We start from the raw sequence: 18,901 nt of genomic DNA on the forward strand, positions 1-18,901 counted from the left end.
TCACAGCCACGCTGCCATGAAATATTTCAACCAACTCGCGAGCAAACTACAGTATGCAATGTTGTACGCAAGAATCTTTCATGCAACAGCAATGTTCTGGAGCTTTGAGATTGAGCAAAGTTCAACATAAGCTGAAAAGGATACGTTTAGAACAACGCAACGCTTGGAAAAATAGAATTTTGGGTAATATATTTGAAAACTGTACCGATATTAGAAGCAAATACAATTTAACCGTACTGAAAGAAACTCCATGTTGAATCATGTTTTTTGGTGATTATTTTATCCAAAAAGAAACACGGGCTATCTTGCTATGAAAATTAGTTTATTTCCACCCGATGAATGTATCCGTCGTTCTTCGCTAAATGTTTCTTACCGACTAAAACCGTGTGTTTGTTCTGCGTGCTACTTTATTTGTACAAATAGCGTAAATAAATAGTCGACCACCAACGGGTTCGGTACGGTCTGGCCAAAACTATACCGATCGACGAATCTGTTTGACCGATTACCGTTTGCCAGCCGCCATTTTCCGTTAGCGCTGCGGATTAATGTAATCAATATATGGAATCTTGTTGTGTGTGTGATTGTTTGGTTGTATCTTTGTGTGGGTCTTCAAACTATTAGTACAAACTGCTTGCTACGAGGATGCTCGTACAAGCGAATCGCTCCGTACTGATCGCGCGAATGACCAAATACAACGTTCCGGCTGTTTGTCCCCGGCAGCAAACCGGTCGGGCGTTTGTGTACACGCCCGCCAAGAGATATTGCAAGTAAACGTGATCCTAAGAATAAATACTCCAGCATGCTTCAAGTGCATGACAAAAACGTACGCCCGTTCGATATTGCACAGTGACAGTCCCAGTTCCCACTACCCATTGATTCCACTTCCGTGGAAAGCGGCGGTTCGTTAGATGGGTACAAATCGATATCCGTCTCGTTTGCTCGTTAGTCAAACTTTGCACGGTAGGCCCGACAATGGTGTCCTTCTTGTCCCATCTTGTCTTATTTCGCTATTTACAGTTTCTTTATCGTTCCGGTGCTCCCGGATGTCGTGTCGGTAGCGGACGAGTCGGAACTAAACTTATCCCGTACGGGGAGCTGGGCGTCTCCATCGTGCTGCGGCGAAGGCTGTAACGTTTCGCCATCACCGGCGCTTCGTGTTTCCATACCAACACCCGTTCGGGGCGTTTCGGGACATTTGAAGGACGACGGTGTTCGCATTAAGCCAACTGGCCGTACGTAGCTGTAGTTGTTTTCTGGCTTATGCTCTATACAAATGATGTCGACCGGTGGCTGTTCCTCGACGTCACACAGCCCACGGTCATCCTCCGTTTGCGTTTCACAATCGGGTGAGCATGGATCACTCTCGGAGCCTACCGAGTTCTGGCGGGACATCGTCATGTAGGTACTTTCCTGGTGCGTCGGTAGTAGTGGCCCAACGTGTAACGTGTTCAGTGCGATCGGAGGTTCCTCTTCCACCGGTGGCTCTTCCGCCACTATCGGTGGTGAGCTGATGAAGTTGTTGCTGGTTCGCGCCTGTCGTCCGAGCGTGGAACAGATCCGTGGAGGTGGTGCTGGAATCAATCGACTACTGGCGCCTGATGCATCCCGGCGCAAACTGTGACTACCGTGAGGAAGCGGCCCGTACAAAGACTGCGGTGGCAGGGAACGTCGCTTCATGGAGGTTCCGAGCGTCGCACTGCCAACTCCACCGGACCGTGGATGATCCGGGAGTACTTTGGGGAAGTTGCGCCGCTGTATTACTCGCAGTGCTTCTTCGGGCGAAAGAGGATCCTTTTCCGAACTTTCATCACGGCACGTTACGTTTATGTCTCCCGGGACTTCCGGCTCGATAAAGCTAGTTACCTCTTCCTCGCCTTGTTCGGCCGCACCGAACCGTCGTAACGAATAATCGGGACAGTTGTAATAAATTCCAGCTCCAGCTGGCATGGTCTGCTTCAGTTCATCCGTAGCCGCCGAACTGGAGCAGGACGATGTCGTCCCGGAAGAGCTGCTACCAGCTCCGCTGGAGTCAGCCTCTCTAACCGGTCCATCCACAGGTCCACAGCCTCTCACCGCACAGTCCACCTCATCGGTCGTCCCGTACTCGAACGACTTTGCCTTCGTTATCTCTATCGGTTCCTGCCGCAGGACACTGTTGCCCCGTGCCTGTGGCGTCGCATCGATGGCAACGCTGATCTTGTGCGGCGGTACGACCGGCGGCATGCGACAGCCCGCCGACGCCACCATCCAATCGCACACCTTCGTATGCGAATCGACCGCATCGACACCCATCGAAACCGGCCCGTGGACCTCATCGCCAAACGGTTGCTTCGCTACCGGTTCGTACGAGTTCGATTTCCGCAGCATCATCGTTGCTGCTTCGTCCAGCAGGTACGACCCATGGTGCAGATGATGGTGGTGATGCGCGTGCAGCTGATTGCATCCATCTTCCTTCTCGCCAAGACCCACGCCCGACACCACGACGGCGGCCGCACTCTCCAGCATCGTATCATCGTACTTACTTTTTGTTTTACGTCCCGCACCTCCACCCGAACCACCACCACCACCAGCTCCACCACCCTGTCCAAGATGGCGTCGGACGAGGTATCCCACAATGACGACTATGTTAAACAGCAGAAACACGATAGCGACCGCTATCAGCACGGTGAGCGTCGATTCACTTTTCATGATTTCCGTCGCATTTCCATCCAGTTCCGTCACGCCCGACGAACCAAACGAATCCTTCGTCGACTGGAGCTGCTGAAGATGCTTCTGGTGCTTCTGATGTTCACCGCCACCGGCAGCGAGCTGAGCCGGCCCGTTTCCCTTTTCGGGAATGGCGGCCGCAGACGACGTTGCCGGCGCATTGTACATCCCGGGACCGCCCAGCGGATCCTTCATCTGGTACAGCAGCTCCTTAAACGGATCCTCCGTCGGACGCTCGATGTCAACGTGGATCGGATAGAGATTGATGTGCCCGGTCGGGTAATCGGGATGGGGCGTGGTGCCACCCCGGACACGGCTCACACCCGCATTCACGACGCCCTTGCCCGCCCCCGGCGGACTGAAGAAGTCAGAGTACGGTGCGTACGCCTTCGAGCTGGTAATCTTCTTCAGCTCTTCCGGCAGCTCCTCGTTCCAGAACTTCATGTACTTCTGCCGGTACCGGTGGCCGACCACCGGCGTAATGCCCATGTGCAAATAGCTCTGGTTGATGCTGTTGTACTCCGGCCAGTCCACATCGTAGTACGACCAATCTTCCGGGTTGAGATTCAAAAACAGATCCTTCCAGGGCGCCTTCGGGTTGCTGGACGGGGAAATGCAGGCAAACGGAGGAAAACCAATTATTTGTTTGCTGTAATCATGGGCCAGCCACGGGAAAAGCTGAATGAAACTGCCGGGGCCAAAACTTTCGCCCAACTTCGCTCGCCGTGTGGACGTACGGGCGGGTTGCCGTGCATTGCGAGGGGGAAAAGTGTCCGAACGGGATGCTTTGGCGCACACACACACACACACACACACACACACACACACACACACACACACAAGCGCGTGGTTGGGAAATTTGAGCTCATGCTGGGACGGGAACCCGTGCCGAAGGAATGCAACTCCAGCAAGCAGATTAGTTTGTCGGTTAGTTTTACATGCATGGCAAAACCATAATGTGGAAACATGCTTTTAAAGCATTATCGATCTGACAATTTAATTAAAAAGTCCACCGTTGTGTGGCGGTCCGAAATGGGATATGCTTTCACGATTTATCACGATTCCACGGTTGACGGTAATCTGGTTTAATCTAGTCACTAAAAGGGAATATTCAATAAAGCGCACTTTGCCGGCCTTATCGAAACTTCAAAAAGAATTGTGATGTGTTTTGCTAGGCATGGAAAATATGATTCATTTGGCCTATTTTCTATACTGAGGTTAAGTTTACAAGGTAGAAGAAACTGCTTGTTAGTTAAAGCATCTCAAAATTAAGAAACAAAAATCCACTCTCACTCACCCAGTTTTGGCAAAGTTGGTAAAATATTTCATCACCGCCTCGGAAAACAGACGCTCGCGCGCATTGTAATGATGCTGGAATGGGCCCACCTGCCCGAGCGGTGCACCAAACACGTACGCCAAATCCTCGCCGACCACGCTCTGTGATAGCTGTTGTGTGTGTGTGTGGGTGACAAAAAAGGGGAAACCAAAATAGATAAACCGTTCGGGAACGGTTACCAGTAATTAGACATCATTCATGTACTCCCGGCTGTGGAGACGCTAGTCGCCGGCTCACAAACACTCACCCGGCCATATTCTCCCGCCTCGCTGTTGTGACCAAACACGTACATGTAGCACTTGGGGTTGACCTTCGACAGATAGAGCCCGGTCTGGACCATGGGGGCAGCGACGCGCGCATCCGACAGTATCTCCAGCAAATTGTCCCGATGTTCGTCCGCCAGCGCCTTGTTCGGGTCCATGTAGATGTCGGTGTACCTAGCATCGGCAAAAGCAAAAAAGCATAAAACACGGTGAAAAGGGGAACGAGGGTGCCGTCGAAATCACGCTGCTGTCCCATCCGCTTCCCACATTTTCCTAGCGTGTGCAATTTTCCGTTCCGCGCAGCAAACGGTGGGAAGAAATAATGCAGCAAATGAAATAAAATCCACTTACTCGCGCAGCGTCGCAGCGAGGGCCAGGTCGGGACGAATTTCGAAGCGATTTTGCATGTAAAATCGCAATAAATTGTCTCGTTCGTTTTCCAGCAGGCCGTACGTGAGCGCGACCGCATTCAGGATGTGATAGGATTCCAGCTCGGTCATACCGTACAGCAGATCGTATCTGCGTGATTCGTAGTCCATTGGGGGCGGGTCGGCGACGAGTGTTCGAGTGACCGGGGAAGAAAAATGATAAATCAAAATTAATTTCTGAATCGCACACACACACACACAGCGGGATAAATCACACGACGGTTACCCACTAAAAATGTCACTGTACTGGCCCATGACTTTGTGCGGCATATTGGGTATGACCAGCCCATCGACGATCGGTCCGAAGCGGGTCGAGAACTGGGGCGAGGCCGTTTTCACGCCCAGTATTTCGCTGTACCGTTTGCGGCGCAGACAAGCCGTCACCTCGTCATTTTCCCCGTTCAGCGGACAGTTCAGACCCTGCAGGACTTGCATCGTTGACTGCAGCGGGTGCTGCGTCAGGGCCCAGTCGGACAGGGCCGAGCCCGACATCAGAATCGCCCGATGGAACAATCCCTTCGCGACCGGGGACACCATCAGGAAGTTGACGCAGGCCGCCCCGGTACCCTGGCCCATCACCGTCACCAGCTTTGCATCGCCACCGAACGCTCCAATGTTTTCCTTGATCCACTGCAGGGCCGCTATCTGGTCCAGCAGGCCAAAGTTGCTGGTCGTATGATCGCTGATGCCGGGTTTCATGAAACCTGAGAAGCGGAGGCATACAGCAAATAACAAGTGGGTCCAATTAGCACGGGTTGGCGGTGCGTAGAAATGAGTACTTACCGAGTATCCCCAGCCGGAAGTTGAGCGTTACCACTATCACCTGCCCGTAGCTGGCCAGTATGGAGCCGTCGTACGGGTTGCCACTGTTCCACTCGTACGATTCGCCGTGGATGTACACGATGACGGGATACTTAGTCTGCGGTCCGATACCATCTGCAAAGTACACCCGAGCATGGGAAATGGGATCAGTCGTTGTGTGAGTGTACCGGGGCAGAAAAAAAGGGGTTGCGAGCTAGCATTATGCTGAACAATGCACGCTAATTGAAATTCAATATCAAATTACAACGCGTAAATGCCACGGTCAACCGTGTTTCCATGTACTGCGGGTTGGTTGGAACTGAAAACGGCTGCTTAGGGAATGCGATACACCGACAGGTGCGAAAGTTGAGTTGATTAGATTCGGTGTTTTGTGCGAACATAATTATGCCTTCACGAATGCGCTCGAGTCGCGCTGGATGACCTCTTTCGGAAGTATTTTTGAAACTATTTTGCCCGGAATATCATGCTCATTGAACACTTTAATAATATTCTTATAATATTTTTCAGCTCCTGCTTTATCCTAAGAGTTCCCTAAAAATTCTGTTGAATATTGTTAATGTCAATAATCTTCCAAATAAGGCATTAAAACATCTTCTAGGACCTCGTAGAAAGAGTTTGAGGTCATTCTTGTTGACATTTAGCTGGTAGGAAGCTTAGCTTAGCTGGAAAATGCATCACCGACTATTACTTTTCCTCTTCTAAAATTTCTCTTCCTTGGAAGTTCGTCCCTTGCTTCTTCAAATCATGCCAGCTATAGATGAAGTTCTCAGGATCATAAAACATGGTTCATTAGTCCAATGCATGAGGCATAGCCCAAACTTCAATCGATCAAATTTATGCCTCTCATAATGTGTCTGGTTTGGCATTGAGTAAACGAATAAAGGTATATTTCTGCATCGGAAGATCGATTTTTCTTTGAAGCTAGCAGCAACTCAAGTTGCTTCATGCAAAGTTCCTCCTTTCTATCTATCTATCAATTGAGAGTTCCCTTTGATATGTCACCTAACACCATATTGATTGATATGTTCTAGATAATTTCGACCATCCTTTTCAGATCTGCTGATATTCCATTTTATGTCACAAATAGAGAGTACAATATCAGTCAACAAGCCAGATTTGTCCCTTTTCAGTAATGGTAATAGTTCTTCCTACTGAAACTAATGCATCGCACTGTAGTAGTTAAATACCTTCGAATCAAATATGGGAATTTACTTACTTGTCATTTGGAACGATTTAAGGGACGTTTGATTAATTTAAGCATTGAACCAGATTTTTACTAATTTTAATATAAATCTCCCCTAACAATATTTTCCACAAATTTCATTCGAAAACATCAAACCTCCTACCATCATCAGGCATTCTGCTGCTCTCGCAACATCCCCGAAAAACAATCCTCCGAAATTCCTGACCTCAACATCCTTGAAACATTGGATGCCCACCCCAACCTGCGCCCCAAAAATGCCTGGACTGGCATTGTTCCAAGAACGTCCACGACTTCCCCACCAACCAAAAGCCCAAAACAGAAAAGCGAATGCAACAGGAATTGAACAAAGCGTGCCACTGCAAGCAACCGCAGCGACTCCTGTCGAACTTCGTTTATTCTCTTCATCTTTGGCAAGTATTTTAACTACAGCATCATGATGGGGCTGACCCGTCCATCCTACCGCGGACGATCATTTTCGCGTTTGGGCGAAGTGGGTCAGTAATTGAATTCTGCTGAACGTAATAAAATTTACGCTCTTTACCCGCACCCCTCAAAACACTATGCCAAACCGCCCATCCCCACCGAGGCTAAGTTGTTTTTCATTTATTAAATTCAATTTCTGTCCGACGCTTTTCTGTCCGCCTGCTCTCTCTCTCTCGGCCACATTACACAAGCTGATTTTTGAGCTCGTCTCGGAGTTTCCGAATTCGTTTTTAAAAACCCCGTCCATACTCTCACCTTTCGGTACAAGACAGGTGACAGGCCCCACCGTCGACGACTCCTCCGCTTCCTGAAGCCGGGAGAATGGAGCATGGGGGGGGGGGGGGGGAAATTAATTCCATTCTCAAGCGTCCGTGTATAATGCGAACATAAATTTTCATCCGAAAGCTGAAAATAGCGGCCAAACTGCTAGTGCACGCCGCCAGCGGTCAAACTGCAGTGGAATGAAGCACAGTAATGGGAACGAAATAAACACATACTAACTCTTCGCGATATTCCCAAAGTTCCCGCAGTTCCTGACACGCTCGGCCGACAACACGCATTATCACGATGGTTCAGCTATTTCAATACTGAGAATTTCATTACAACATTCTTGCTGTGAAACGTGCTTTAACCCATCGACAGTTCATCAAACTGTATCAGTTGATCCTTGCGATGGTATGATAATTGTGTTTCTGGTAAAAACCATCTCTAATTTTGCGGGAAATCTATTGGAAAAATGGGTGACTTCATGAACGAGATTCCCGAGAACTCATAGCCCGAATTCTCAAACAAACTTCCGATAATAATATCATACAAAAAGGGATTTCAAAAGCAAACTAATGAGTATTTACAAAAAAACAAAACCACTCAACCAAGCTAAAGCATCAACTTGCCCGATTGCCGTGCCAAAACGTGATCACCGAGAGGATCAATAAACAGCTACGCTCTACCATCTACCAATTAATACCGCCCAGCGAGGAGAATAAAATATGGACCCGGTCCAACTGCGATCGGGATTCGGGGTGGCCTTCTTTCGACCCACATTTCCCAAGACGTGTCCGCTTCCCTGCGATCCCTGCGACAAACCTGTGTTGGTGTCACCGTGGGAGGCAAGCGCCAAACAACGGCAGCGGAAAAAAGACAAACTCGCGTCGAAAATACTTTGCCCCGTTACGCGTGCTACGATCGAGATTTGTTTGGCGCCACGGCACGGCGGTGTGGTCTGCACATTCAAGGACGTGGTGAGTTTGTCATTCTTGGCGGTAAAGAAATAGTGGAAGGTACGCACACAACCACACCCGTGTGTCATTACGTTTATGATTGATGTGTCGAACGCTAAGATAGGTAAGATTCCATTCCGGAACGATCCAAACTATCCAAACATCGATCTGACGTCAACTGACCACCAACGTGGCACGTCACCGCACACACTACGGAAACATGCTGCTTTAATAAGTTTTCTTGAAGAGCAAACAAACCACAACAAAAAAAACTCACCATAACTTGGCACGTACAGGTTGAGATAGAGACAGTCTTCACTTTCCACCTTCAGGTACGGTAGCAATCGTTTGATCTGATCGTACCGGCCCTTCGAGTAGTTGTTGTTCGCATTGTTCAGGCTTGGCAGATTCTGTGGACAGACGGGCGAAAGCTTCGTGGCCATCTTGAGCCCGTTCCACGGTATCGGTGCACTCGGTGGCATAAAGCGTCTCGAGCCAACCGGAGCCTCCGCGTACGGTATGCCCAGGAATTGGTCCACGTTTTTCAACCCCGACTGAGGATGCATCACACGCACGAAACCACGCAGAATGCCCTGTTTGACGGCGATATCGCGTGTGTAGGGTGTACCGTCCCGGGGGTCATAGCCTTGCTGTTGCTGCTGCTGCTGCTGCTGCGAAGGGATGAGTTGTGGTCGTGGACCACCTCCACTGTGCGCTTTTCGGTACTGTTCCGCACGGGCTATAAACGGGTTGGCGTAGTTGGAAGCCGATGGACGCTGCTGATAGGTCATCGATGGACCATCGTTCGACATCGATACCGATGGGAAGAGATCGCTTCCATCGTTCGCCAGGAAGCCCGCAATCTGAGGCTTCGGTTCGGTCACGGTGGGCAGGCCCAAATCATCGTACTCGCTGCTGTCAAGTATCGTTTCCACCTGGGAACTGCCGAGTCTCACCGAAAGGCACACCGTAAGCAGCACGAGCACTGTGAAGCTCGTCATTTTGTTTTGGATTAGATATCTTTAAGATGCTGACATCAACGAATAATTCGTTTGTGAGGACTCAATATTAAGTCCACAATCTTCTCTACCGACGTTGGAAGAACTTGTTTGGCACTTGTCACTTTTCACACAGAAAGAGGGATTTAAACACTCGTACACCATCACTAATTAACAGATTTCGTATCAGTCACACAACACTACTGCTCGCACAATTTGTCACAAACAAGCTCGCTAATCTGGCTTCGTTCTCCGTTTGATGTTAGCCACACGCACACACACACACACACACATTTCTACCCAAGCTTCACTTGATCGTCACACTGTATCGTGTTGATGTGTTTTGGGTGTTGCATGCAGCATCCACTTAGATAGTGCATCGTAAAACCTCAAAGGCTTGGCTCGGATTCACCCACACGCCCGTCGTCGAGTTTGCACGGCTCCCGGTGGCTCGAAATCAAAAACCCCTAGAAAGAGATAAAACGATAACATTAAAACTCTACATTGTGGTACGGTTTTCCCGCCTGCATGTTTTTTTTTTCTCGACCTACAAAACGAAAAGGGCAACTACCACCACCACAAGGGCCCATTTCGTGAGAAGAAAAACAATAGTCGCGCAGTTAGGCGAAGACGCGTTAGGCGATGAGGGCGATGTGAGGAATGTTTTGAGCTAAGCGCAAATGCCAACAGCACCGTATCATAGCAAGCCATGCACATATACATGGGGGAAAAGCGAAAGCAAAAAAAACCCACACACACACAGAGGTTGGGAGGGAAATATGAGGCACTGGGCGCTGGGTGCGGGAAGGATTACCGGTCGCCCGATGACACAACATGATAATGCGCCGTTTTCCTTCCCGGCCACGGGTGCGTAAAACGGGGACAGGTGGAAAATGAAAGAAAATGCTTTTCCCCCTTGGCTCACTCCCCGTTTGCTGCAACGCACAGCAGCAGCTAATCAGATGTTTACGCTACGGTGAAACGCGAAACGGTTTTAAGTGAGTTCTACCAAACTAATGGGGCCGCTGTTTGGATTGTGTACACGCGTGTGTGTGTGTGTGTGTGTATGTGGAGTAAAAGATGCATTAGAGCGGACACCAGAACAAGAACGAGGGGCGTAAGAGTAAGCTCCCACAAACGGTTGAACTAAAAATGAACGCCAACGAGCGAAAAAAAATAAATTCTACGAAAAAAAAAACACCACGCACGACATCTTAAGCATCTGCCCATCTAGTGTGGGGCTATTTTTATGTTGACGGGTGTCCTCTGTCCCTGCAACCCCCTACCTACCACTTCTTCCTACCACCCAACACTCACACAAAAATTCGTTTCTTCTTCTTCTGGCACCGTCGTTGCCATCGTTTTCGATTTCACCAAAAAGAACTCGGTTTGGTACGGTGTACGCCTTCAACGATACCGGGTGCCGTATGTTGTGTGTTATTGTGCTCTTGAATTGCGCGAAAATGAATTGGTAAGCCGATCGGTTTAGCGGGTCGGTTTTAAAAATATCTCACACATAAATGAAAGTGCTTAGGGCACGCGTTAGGAATTCACCACAAGAAGACAACATTAAACTAAAGCCGCATACCTTCCGCCCAATCACTTCCAGCGATGGTGGCCGGTGGTGGCGTGCGGCATCAACACATCACACCGAGAAGTGTATCAATTAGAAACCGTTCCAAAAACAGCTCATTTACATTAACGGCAACACTCTACCAACGTAGCGCGTTTGTCAGCGTTTATGATTTACCTATAACCGCCAACAGACGCCTTTGATGATGATGTTGGGCGCTAGTTACTAGTTCGTTCAGTAGGGAAAACATGCGCTTGAAGAGTGTGTAAACTAGCGAACAAACAGCTCCACTTATTTGTAACCCCCGTTTCAGACAGAGGTTCTTGAATTGGGCAACATTTTACGTGAGTAAAGCAGGGTAGAAAAGTACACTCACCGGGTTGGGTGAAAATTGGTACAGTCTGGGCAGACAATTCGCGCATTCCTGTGCGTTGATGCAGTTTGCTGTCGAGTCGGTGCGACAAAAACTGCGGCCCAATGAGTGTGCCAAACGTCCAAATCGATAAGAGTGGTGTTGTTTTTGCTTCTGCTTAAATTCCTCGAACCCAAAACATCTGTCTACGATGAGTACACATTGTTATGGGTGGCTAGGGGTATGTCACTCTCATATCGTCGTTTTTATAATTAGGACTGTGTGGGAATCTTTATGACTAGCCGTTTTACCAAGAAAGGAGATTTGTCATGAGTTTTATGTTGTTTAAGCTATCAATGAAGCTAGTGCCCTGACTTCATAATTGAGAAACTCATCGGAGACAGATGTTTCATTAAAGTCACGAACATGAAGATATATAAGATAAGATATAAGACATATAAGATAACTACACTTATCAAATTATCTAGCTTAAATTATGAATAATTATTTTTCTTCTGTGGCTCCTTTTACTGCTGACTTCCTTGACTTAGATTTTATCCTTGACTGGATAATCAGGTTATACACCAAGTCTGCCTCAAACACCTCAAACTGTAAGTGATAGAATGCAACCAGAAACGGCTGGCTAAGATCTATTGAGGTTGTAGTGCCAAGGTAGAGGAAGAAGATCTGTTGTCTTATATTTGAATAGAATAAAGACGCTAAAGACACTTCATAGTTTGGGGCTATTCAGTGCTATACAATCACTCATATAGATGATGATGATTAAACGATGTCCCTCTCGAGTTATAAGCTCATGAAAGATAACAATTTGAATTTGGGCCAATTCATTTGCCTACAATATTTAACCATTGCTTGAAGTATGTTGAATACAATTTCAAAAGTTCACCGTTTAGAACTAACTTTTTTACCCCTAAAGAGTGCTGCCTAACTGATATCCCGATCAAACAGCTTCAATACGAACAAATAGTACATTACATATCAACACTAATTCCATTAGTGCTATCATCTACTTCTGCGATCAATCCATTAGCTGTAGTTGAATAAAAACTCCCAGCAAAGCTGTTTGATTTGAAAATTTACGTTGGTGGAGAGATATAGAACCTTCCGCACACACATTATCAAGCTTATCTAGCACGAACGAACGACGGTTAATGTACATTTCATTCACGCGAATTCATCAAATTATCCTACGCTTAGCATGTACGGTTCGCTTTCATCACGGGCCATCCAATATTCAGTATACGTTGTTCGAATCAGATGCAAAATTTTACTGGAAGCCTACACATCAAATCTCAGCACCATTCCAGACCGCTAGTGCTGTTTACCGAACAATAATTATTGCTCTTCGCGTGCATCTGCCGGTTGGACCATACAACGTTGCGTCCGTAACCCGTACGCACGATGTCGTTACTTGCCGCTACGTACCCAACCGCGTATAAATAGAACCACCTTTCGCTTCCTGGCCTCCTGGCTTCAAACCCACCCGACAAAACGATCGCTCTCTCTCTTTCTCTGCGTAAAACCACGTTCGGAACGTATAGGACACACAAGAAACCGGGAAACGGGGCCCATAACTTCTTGATGAATCTTGGAGTTTTATTGCCGCAAGGGACCCAAGAGTGCTGAGCTCATTTTCGATGAAGAACCAAAAAAAAATTGCATCAAGCCAAAACCCGCCCAGCAGATACGCGCGACCAGATACGCGGAACCCACCGCGCGACCAGATACGCGGATCCGGTTAGACGGGCGTCCAAGCAAAATCGTACGGACGGACTGACCGGATGTCTTTATGGTGCGTCTTTAGTGTTTCCTGCTTCTTGCTATCAGAACGTGCACCACTCAAACTTTATTAATTAAGGAAGCGTTCACAAACGCCAGCACCAGCTGCAGACTTCCGCGTTTGTTTTCCCTCCTTTTTTCCTTCCCAGAACCAGGAACGAACGGAGTGACCAACACACCTTTCAGGCAGCACGAAACGGTACCGAAAACCCCATCACAAGAACGGTCGACAGTCGGTAATATTTCATCGGTGATCAAAACAGCATCGTCCGGTTGCGCTTCCATCATGCGAGGCCACTTTCTCCCGCGGCGACCCATTGAGCGCGATTCAGAAATTATCGTCGAATGCAATTAATTAAAGTTTACCCAACCACACGCGAGATACTGCCGGTCCGTTTCGATTCCGCACCAGAAGCCAAAGTTTCGCATTGATCCGGTCAATATCCGGCGATCGGTTGGTAGAAGGATGCGGCCCACCTCAACACCAGATACTTCCCCGGGGAGGGGGATATCCCAGTACCAGGGAAGAGCTAAAATTAAACCCCATCCTTGTTGGAACAACACACACACACACACACACACACACACGCTCTGGACGTCACTTGACGCTACTCCAACCAGCATCACCATCGCGGAACAGCGCACCAGTAAAAGCCAATTTCTTATGGAGCAGAGGAAAGAGCAAATGCGTTTTCCCGTTTTGCGTCAAAGTCCATCATCTTCCAATTGGTGGGACCGTACGCATGGCACGACCACGTTACTGCGGATACACCGGCGTAAAACCGGGGAGCAATCGTACCGGACGAACATCTGTTCCTGTCTGTGGGCAGGAGAACCTGTCTTGTGGCAAGTCTTGTATCCCCGTACCTGGCCATCCCGAGTCCGGGATCCGTTTCGTTTCCCAGGGCAGCAATAAAACCGTACGAACTATATTTCCTACAACTTCTCACCCCAGACAGTGCCCGCAAGACGGGACCGTGAGTGTTCGTGTTACGGCCGTTTCCTCATTCGAAAGGGCATCGGCAGCAGAGTATCGGCGACACCGGCAACACGATCACGATACACGCTGAGCCCTTGCTCCCCACCGATCGGCTCCAGGCAAACGGAAAGTTCAACCTGTGCTGCCATTGGACGCGTTGCTTCATTACGCGTCAACCCTTGAGCCGGCTTGATGCAATTCCACTCCATGGCTGAATGGAGTGCTACCATGGTTGTTACTTTAATTGCCCCTGGGCCACACCATGTGCGGACTTTCCACAGCCAGGACTCGAGTGGAGAAAAATTACTCCACCAACCAAGACAAGCATGGGGAAAAACTTCTGCACTACCCAAAAACCTTTCTTCGGACTGAGTGTGACTGGGTGTTGGGTTTGGGGTTGGGGCACGCTCCAACACACACACACAACTTCTTGCGACTCGGGGTCTTGCCCCTGAGTTGTGCGAATGTACCAACCATTTACAAAATGCAAAAACCCTTAACGGAACGGAACCGGCACGCAGCGAGTCCCACGGCACCATATGTTCTGTTTTAAACCACAATTTTTCGGGATGCACCCGTGCAGCTGTGGGCACGTGCAGCATTCATCATCTCCGCACCAGGACCGTGTCAATGGTTATGGGAGCTACAACCGGCCAAAGAACCGAAATGGAAGAAGACACGAAAATGACTCAACTGTCCTGTGTGTTTGCTCCGGTTTTTGGGAATGGAGAACGGAAAGAGCGTAACGAGTGAAGAAGATTGATTTACTTGTGTGGCCAGAATGCGTCTCCGTACCTCGGTACCGATTGCCAGATGCGTTTTCGCAACTGTACGAACATTTCCTAACCGAGACAGGGCAGCAAGTGAGCAGAGAGAAAAAATAAAAACACACACACATCCAATTCATCCTTGTGCCGTGTTTTCCAAGTGCATACATTTGCTCCGGTACTTTCGAAGATTGTCACTGCAGTAGACGTCTCCGGGTGCACTGGACACACACACACACAAACCTGCGAAACAAACCCAACTGCTAATTAATTCGTGTCCTATCATCGCCATCGTCATCTTCATCGTACGGCTGGCCAGACGATCAGTCAATGGCCAGCAAGCGGCCAAACGTACTGAACAGAAGGAACCAATTTTTCCCCCAACGCCAACACGCCGTTACGGAACGGCTGCCTTCCAAACTTCGGCCGTCATTAGTTGGTCATTAATTTTCTGGGCCTCAACCTTTTCCTGAAGGTGTGCATCGGGACTAATCGAAACCGAGCAACCGAATGTGTTGCCTTACGGTACGGTTCTCCAAATGTATCCGGGTAGCTTGCCCCAGCGGAACCGGACGTGCTAATCGAAATGCGGAATGCTCAGCCGGCTTTTTTTGGTGCGAATGGCAACATCTGTTCCGCAAACACGTTCCCGTTTGTCGGAAGCTAAAGAAATGTAAAAATGAAAGGGCTGCTTCCTGCATTGAACCGAACGGCCGACTCTGTGCCGTGCAGTTAGGCTAAGGCACACATGCGACGGATGATAAGCGTGTGTTTCTTTGAAATTAGTGTAGACGGCTAATAGGAATGTTTACAGCACAGGACAATGTGTCTTTCAGGGCTGTGTATTACTATCAATGCCATTCCAAGAAGTGATTTGATGAGCAATCGGTCAAAATGCATTCGTGATATAGGTGGTTGCAATTTTGTTTTATGGTCTAGTAAGAGTTCTCGTCTAGCTTATAGCAAAGAAGATCTTACATGTATCTTTGACACGTGATTCATGACTAGTCATTGTTTCCACGATTTTTCTTGAAGTAATGAAACATTCAACCGGTCTAGTCTAGTCTAGTCAAATTCCCTCCAGACCGCCTCCCCGTACGTAGGCTGACTACTTTACAACGGGTAAAGATTAAGTCACCGAAATGAAAGGCCAAAACCTCTCGAGGTTTTAGTGCCAAGGTAGACGAAGCAGATATGAAACGTTTCAATTTCTTCAAATAACGTGAAAAATCACATGTGCAGTGCTTAAAACAAACAATAAAGTCACATGTTTAAAAAGGAAAAAATGTATAAAAGTTCAAGACAAAAGTTGAAATAGGTGACATTTTTCAAATTTCAATAGGTTAAAACAGGTAAAGACGATAGAGACCTCATTCAGTACTCCATTCAGAATAAGCAAATACCTCTCAACGTTGCAGAGCCAAAGATGAAGAGACAATTTTAATTTTTATCAAAATATTTGCATGAATTGGTCTTTTCTAGTCATGTACGTGTAAGGAAGTCATCAAATTTGATTGCCTTTTTTGCACTCTAGCACTACCCTACGAACATGAGCTCCCCCATTTAACTCACTTCCCAAAACTAATTTAGCCATTCCTCCCGGCAAAACACTTCTGCCTTTCTAATCATAAACACCAAAGCTCCCAAAAATACTTACAAAAAGAAAGGTGGACAGAGCGTAAAATTTGCCGCTTGATAGCTAAAAATAATTATCCCGCATTAAGAGGGCAAGCATTTCTAAAACAATCCTGCAGAAAGTGCCGTAAACATAACAGTCACACAATCACGAATCACAAACAACAATCTATCGTGAATAGCGCGTGATTGCATTCTTCACAGTGACGAAACTTGTGGCGCAGAATTTAGCTACACTGCATGACTAGTGTCTATGCCCTTTGACAGCTTCTTTTGTTTCGATCAATAGAGGTCCTATCACCATCATAGACCTCCACCTTCATCGCTCTGATAAGATCACCATCAAAGCCGTACACATGTACTCAGTACCTTAAACGCAATCACGATCGCTGCAAACTTATTTGCCACTCCAAGCAACGACGTCTTCGCTCGGGGTTGTGAAGGAATTTGACGTGTGCGGGATTCCTTTCCTAAATCCACTTCCTAGTGTCATCGCCGTCATCGCGCACGGGCAAATCGCATGGGTGTGTTCCTTCTCGAACGTAAACTGCATGGCTTTACACCTCACTGCTGGTCCACTCGGTTCCACTTTCCCTTTCCCTGTTTTTTTTTTCAATCCACCTCAACCGCCTTGCACCCGCCACCATTTTCCCTCCCCAATGCGGTTCCCATCGAGCGGAAATTTCACGAACGTACCGTGTATGGAACGAACGAAACGTCGTGACACTTTATAAATTTAGCGCAACCGAAACAGAAACAGACCCGGTTTGTTGGCCTCGGACGATCGGAGGAGATGCGTGTAGAGGGCCGAAAAAGACACCATATACACGCATACACACACACACGGTGTCACGTGTGAGCACAAACACAGGGAAAAGGCGGAAGGGCGGATCTAAACCAGCGCGACAGGCTCTGCCTGCCAGCTGCGTGTTTAATGTGCGCTAGCTTAACGTGCGCAACGCCTAGTGCCGAGAAGCGCACTCTTTTCGCCTTCGAAAAGAACACAAGGCCTGAAGATGGGCTAGGAAGCAACACTGGCGGATCGTACTGGCGTTATTTATAAACCCCGCTCAAGGGAGGAAGAAGCCGACAAGATCTGTGTTTGCTTGCCGATGCGCTCCGGTTTACTTGCCGTGCGCTGGTTAGGTGCGTTGCGCGACATTTCTTACCCCTTTTTGCCGGACGCGCATCGATGCCGAGCATTGAATACCATCCAACGCACAAGTAAAAAGAGGAGGCGATCCTCGTTTAGCCAGGTGACTGAACTTCGGAGTCACTCTCACCTTTAGCGTCCTAAAATGTAGCCTGCTCTCACCGGCTGTCCTCTGACCTGGTTGACGATCCTGCTTACTGCTGTAGCACTGGCACTAGCACAGTCTCCGATAAGCACTACGGTACGCATTTGAATAATCAACAGTCGAATATTTGAATAACAAACACGTGTGCGTTCAGAATGCTTAACTGATCTTCCCCTCCCAAGCACAATCTTCCAAACACTTCAAATCACGACGCAAGATCACGAAAGAATGGCTTCAACCCGTACCTTTCTCACAACACCCCAGTTGCTTATGAATTTTGTCACTGCCTCACTTGCATCCATACACACAACGCACACCACATACCAACCGGAACGATGCATTCGAACTTTAGCCGTTTTGCTTTTCTTATGCAAATTGTTTGGATACCGGCACAGGCGTCGCTTCCGAATCACTCACAAGGCATCACACGAACGAGAGCTGCGTTTTTGTTTCCTTCTGGTCGTCACTGTCGTCGATCACAATCTTCGTAACGAGGAAATCCGTTTTTCCTTCTCTGTCGCACACACACACACAGTAAGTGTTGTTTCGTGTTTTGTTGTTCGTAATTTACACCGTATGACAGTTTCGATGGCACCCAGAACGAAGGAAATGGAAATGGCGCGAGAGTGTACTGCGGTGATCTGCGATGATCGTACGGCGTGTGTTGACAACACCGCGATCGTTCGAAGACTGACGGAGATGCTTGCCAGGCGACAACTCTCGCTCACAAGCGTAGCCGAACGATCACGCTCTCGGGTTTTTCGTGTCTGCTGCCCAACCATACGATCGGTGACAATTTTCCACCCAAACACAGCAGTTGAAAATGCAGGCTCAACAGATGAATATAGAGAAGGTAGAGAAATTTGGAACGTAGTTTTAAAAAAATTGCAAAGCTCCTCATTACTTCAATATTTATGTGGAACTGACTCCATAGTCAAATATCGCTTCTTCCACAGCAAACGAGCAAGGCCCAGAAGGCATGAAGGATGATGGACGAAACAATAAGACCACCTTGCTTTGTAAAACTCTTATCGTGA

General features: G+C 48.0%; 1 protein-coding gene across 7 annotated transcripts; it reads right to left on the reverse strand.

Annotated features, from left to right (window-relative positions):
- Positions 1 to 303: 303 nt before the first annotated feature.
- On the reverse strand, positions 304 to 18,543 carry LOC118507935. Of its 7 annotated transcripts, none has more exons than XM_036047245.1 (8): positions 18,282 to 18,543; positions 8,740 to 9,927; positions 5,517 to 5,669; positions 4,960 to 5,437; positions 4,657 to 4,824; positions 4,290 to 4,479; positions 4,004 to 4,152; positions 304 to 3,307 (listed from the first exon to the last, which is right to left on the reverse strand). In XM_036047245.1, exons 2-8 carry the CDS (start codon positions 9,461 to 9,463, stop codon positions 1,012 to 1,014), a joined length of 4,158 nt encoding a protein of 1,385 aa, XP_035903138.1. In that variant the 5' UTR covers positions 9,464 to 9,927; positions 18,282 to 18,543; the 3' UTR covers positions 304 to 1,011. The 7 variants fall into 7 exon arrangements, with proteins under 7 accessions (XP_035903138.1, XP_035903136.1, XP_035903135.1 ...); XM_036047243.1 differs by having other exon boundaries at positions 18,189 to 18,543; XM_036047242.1 differs by having other exon boundaries at positions 18,110 to 18,543.
- Between the last annotated feature and the right edge of the window lie 358 nt (positions 18,544 to 18,901).

This window comes from Anopheles stephensi, chromosome 2 (genome assembly GCF_013141755.1).
Source record: "Anopheles stephensi strain Indian chromosome 2, UCI_ANSTEP_V1.0, whole genome shotgun sequence".
Classification (NCBI taxonomy): Eukaryota; Metazoa; Arthropoda; class Insecta; order Diptera; family Culicidae; genus Anopheles; species Anopheles stephensi.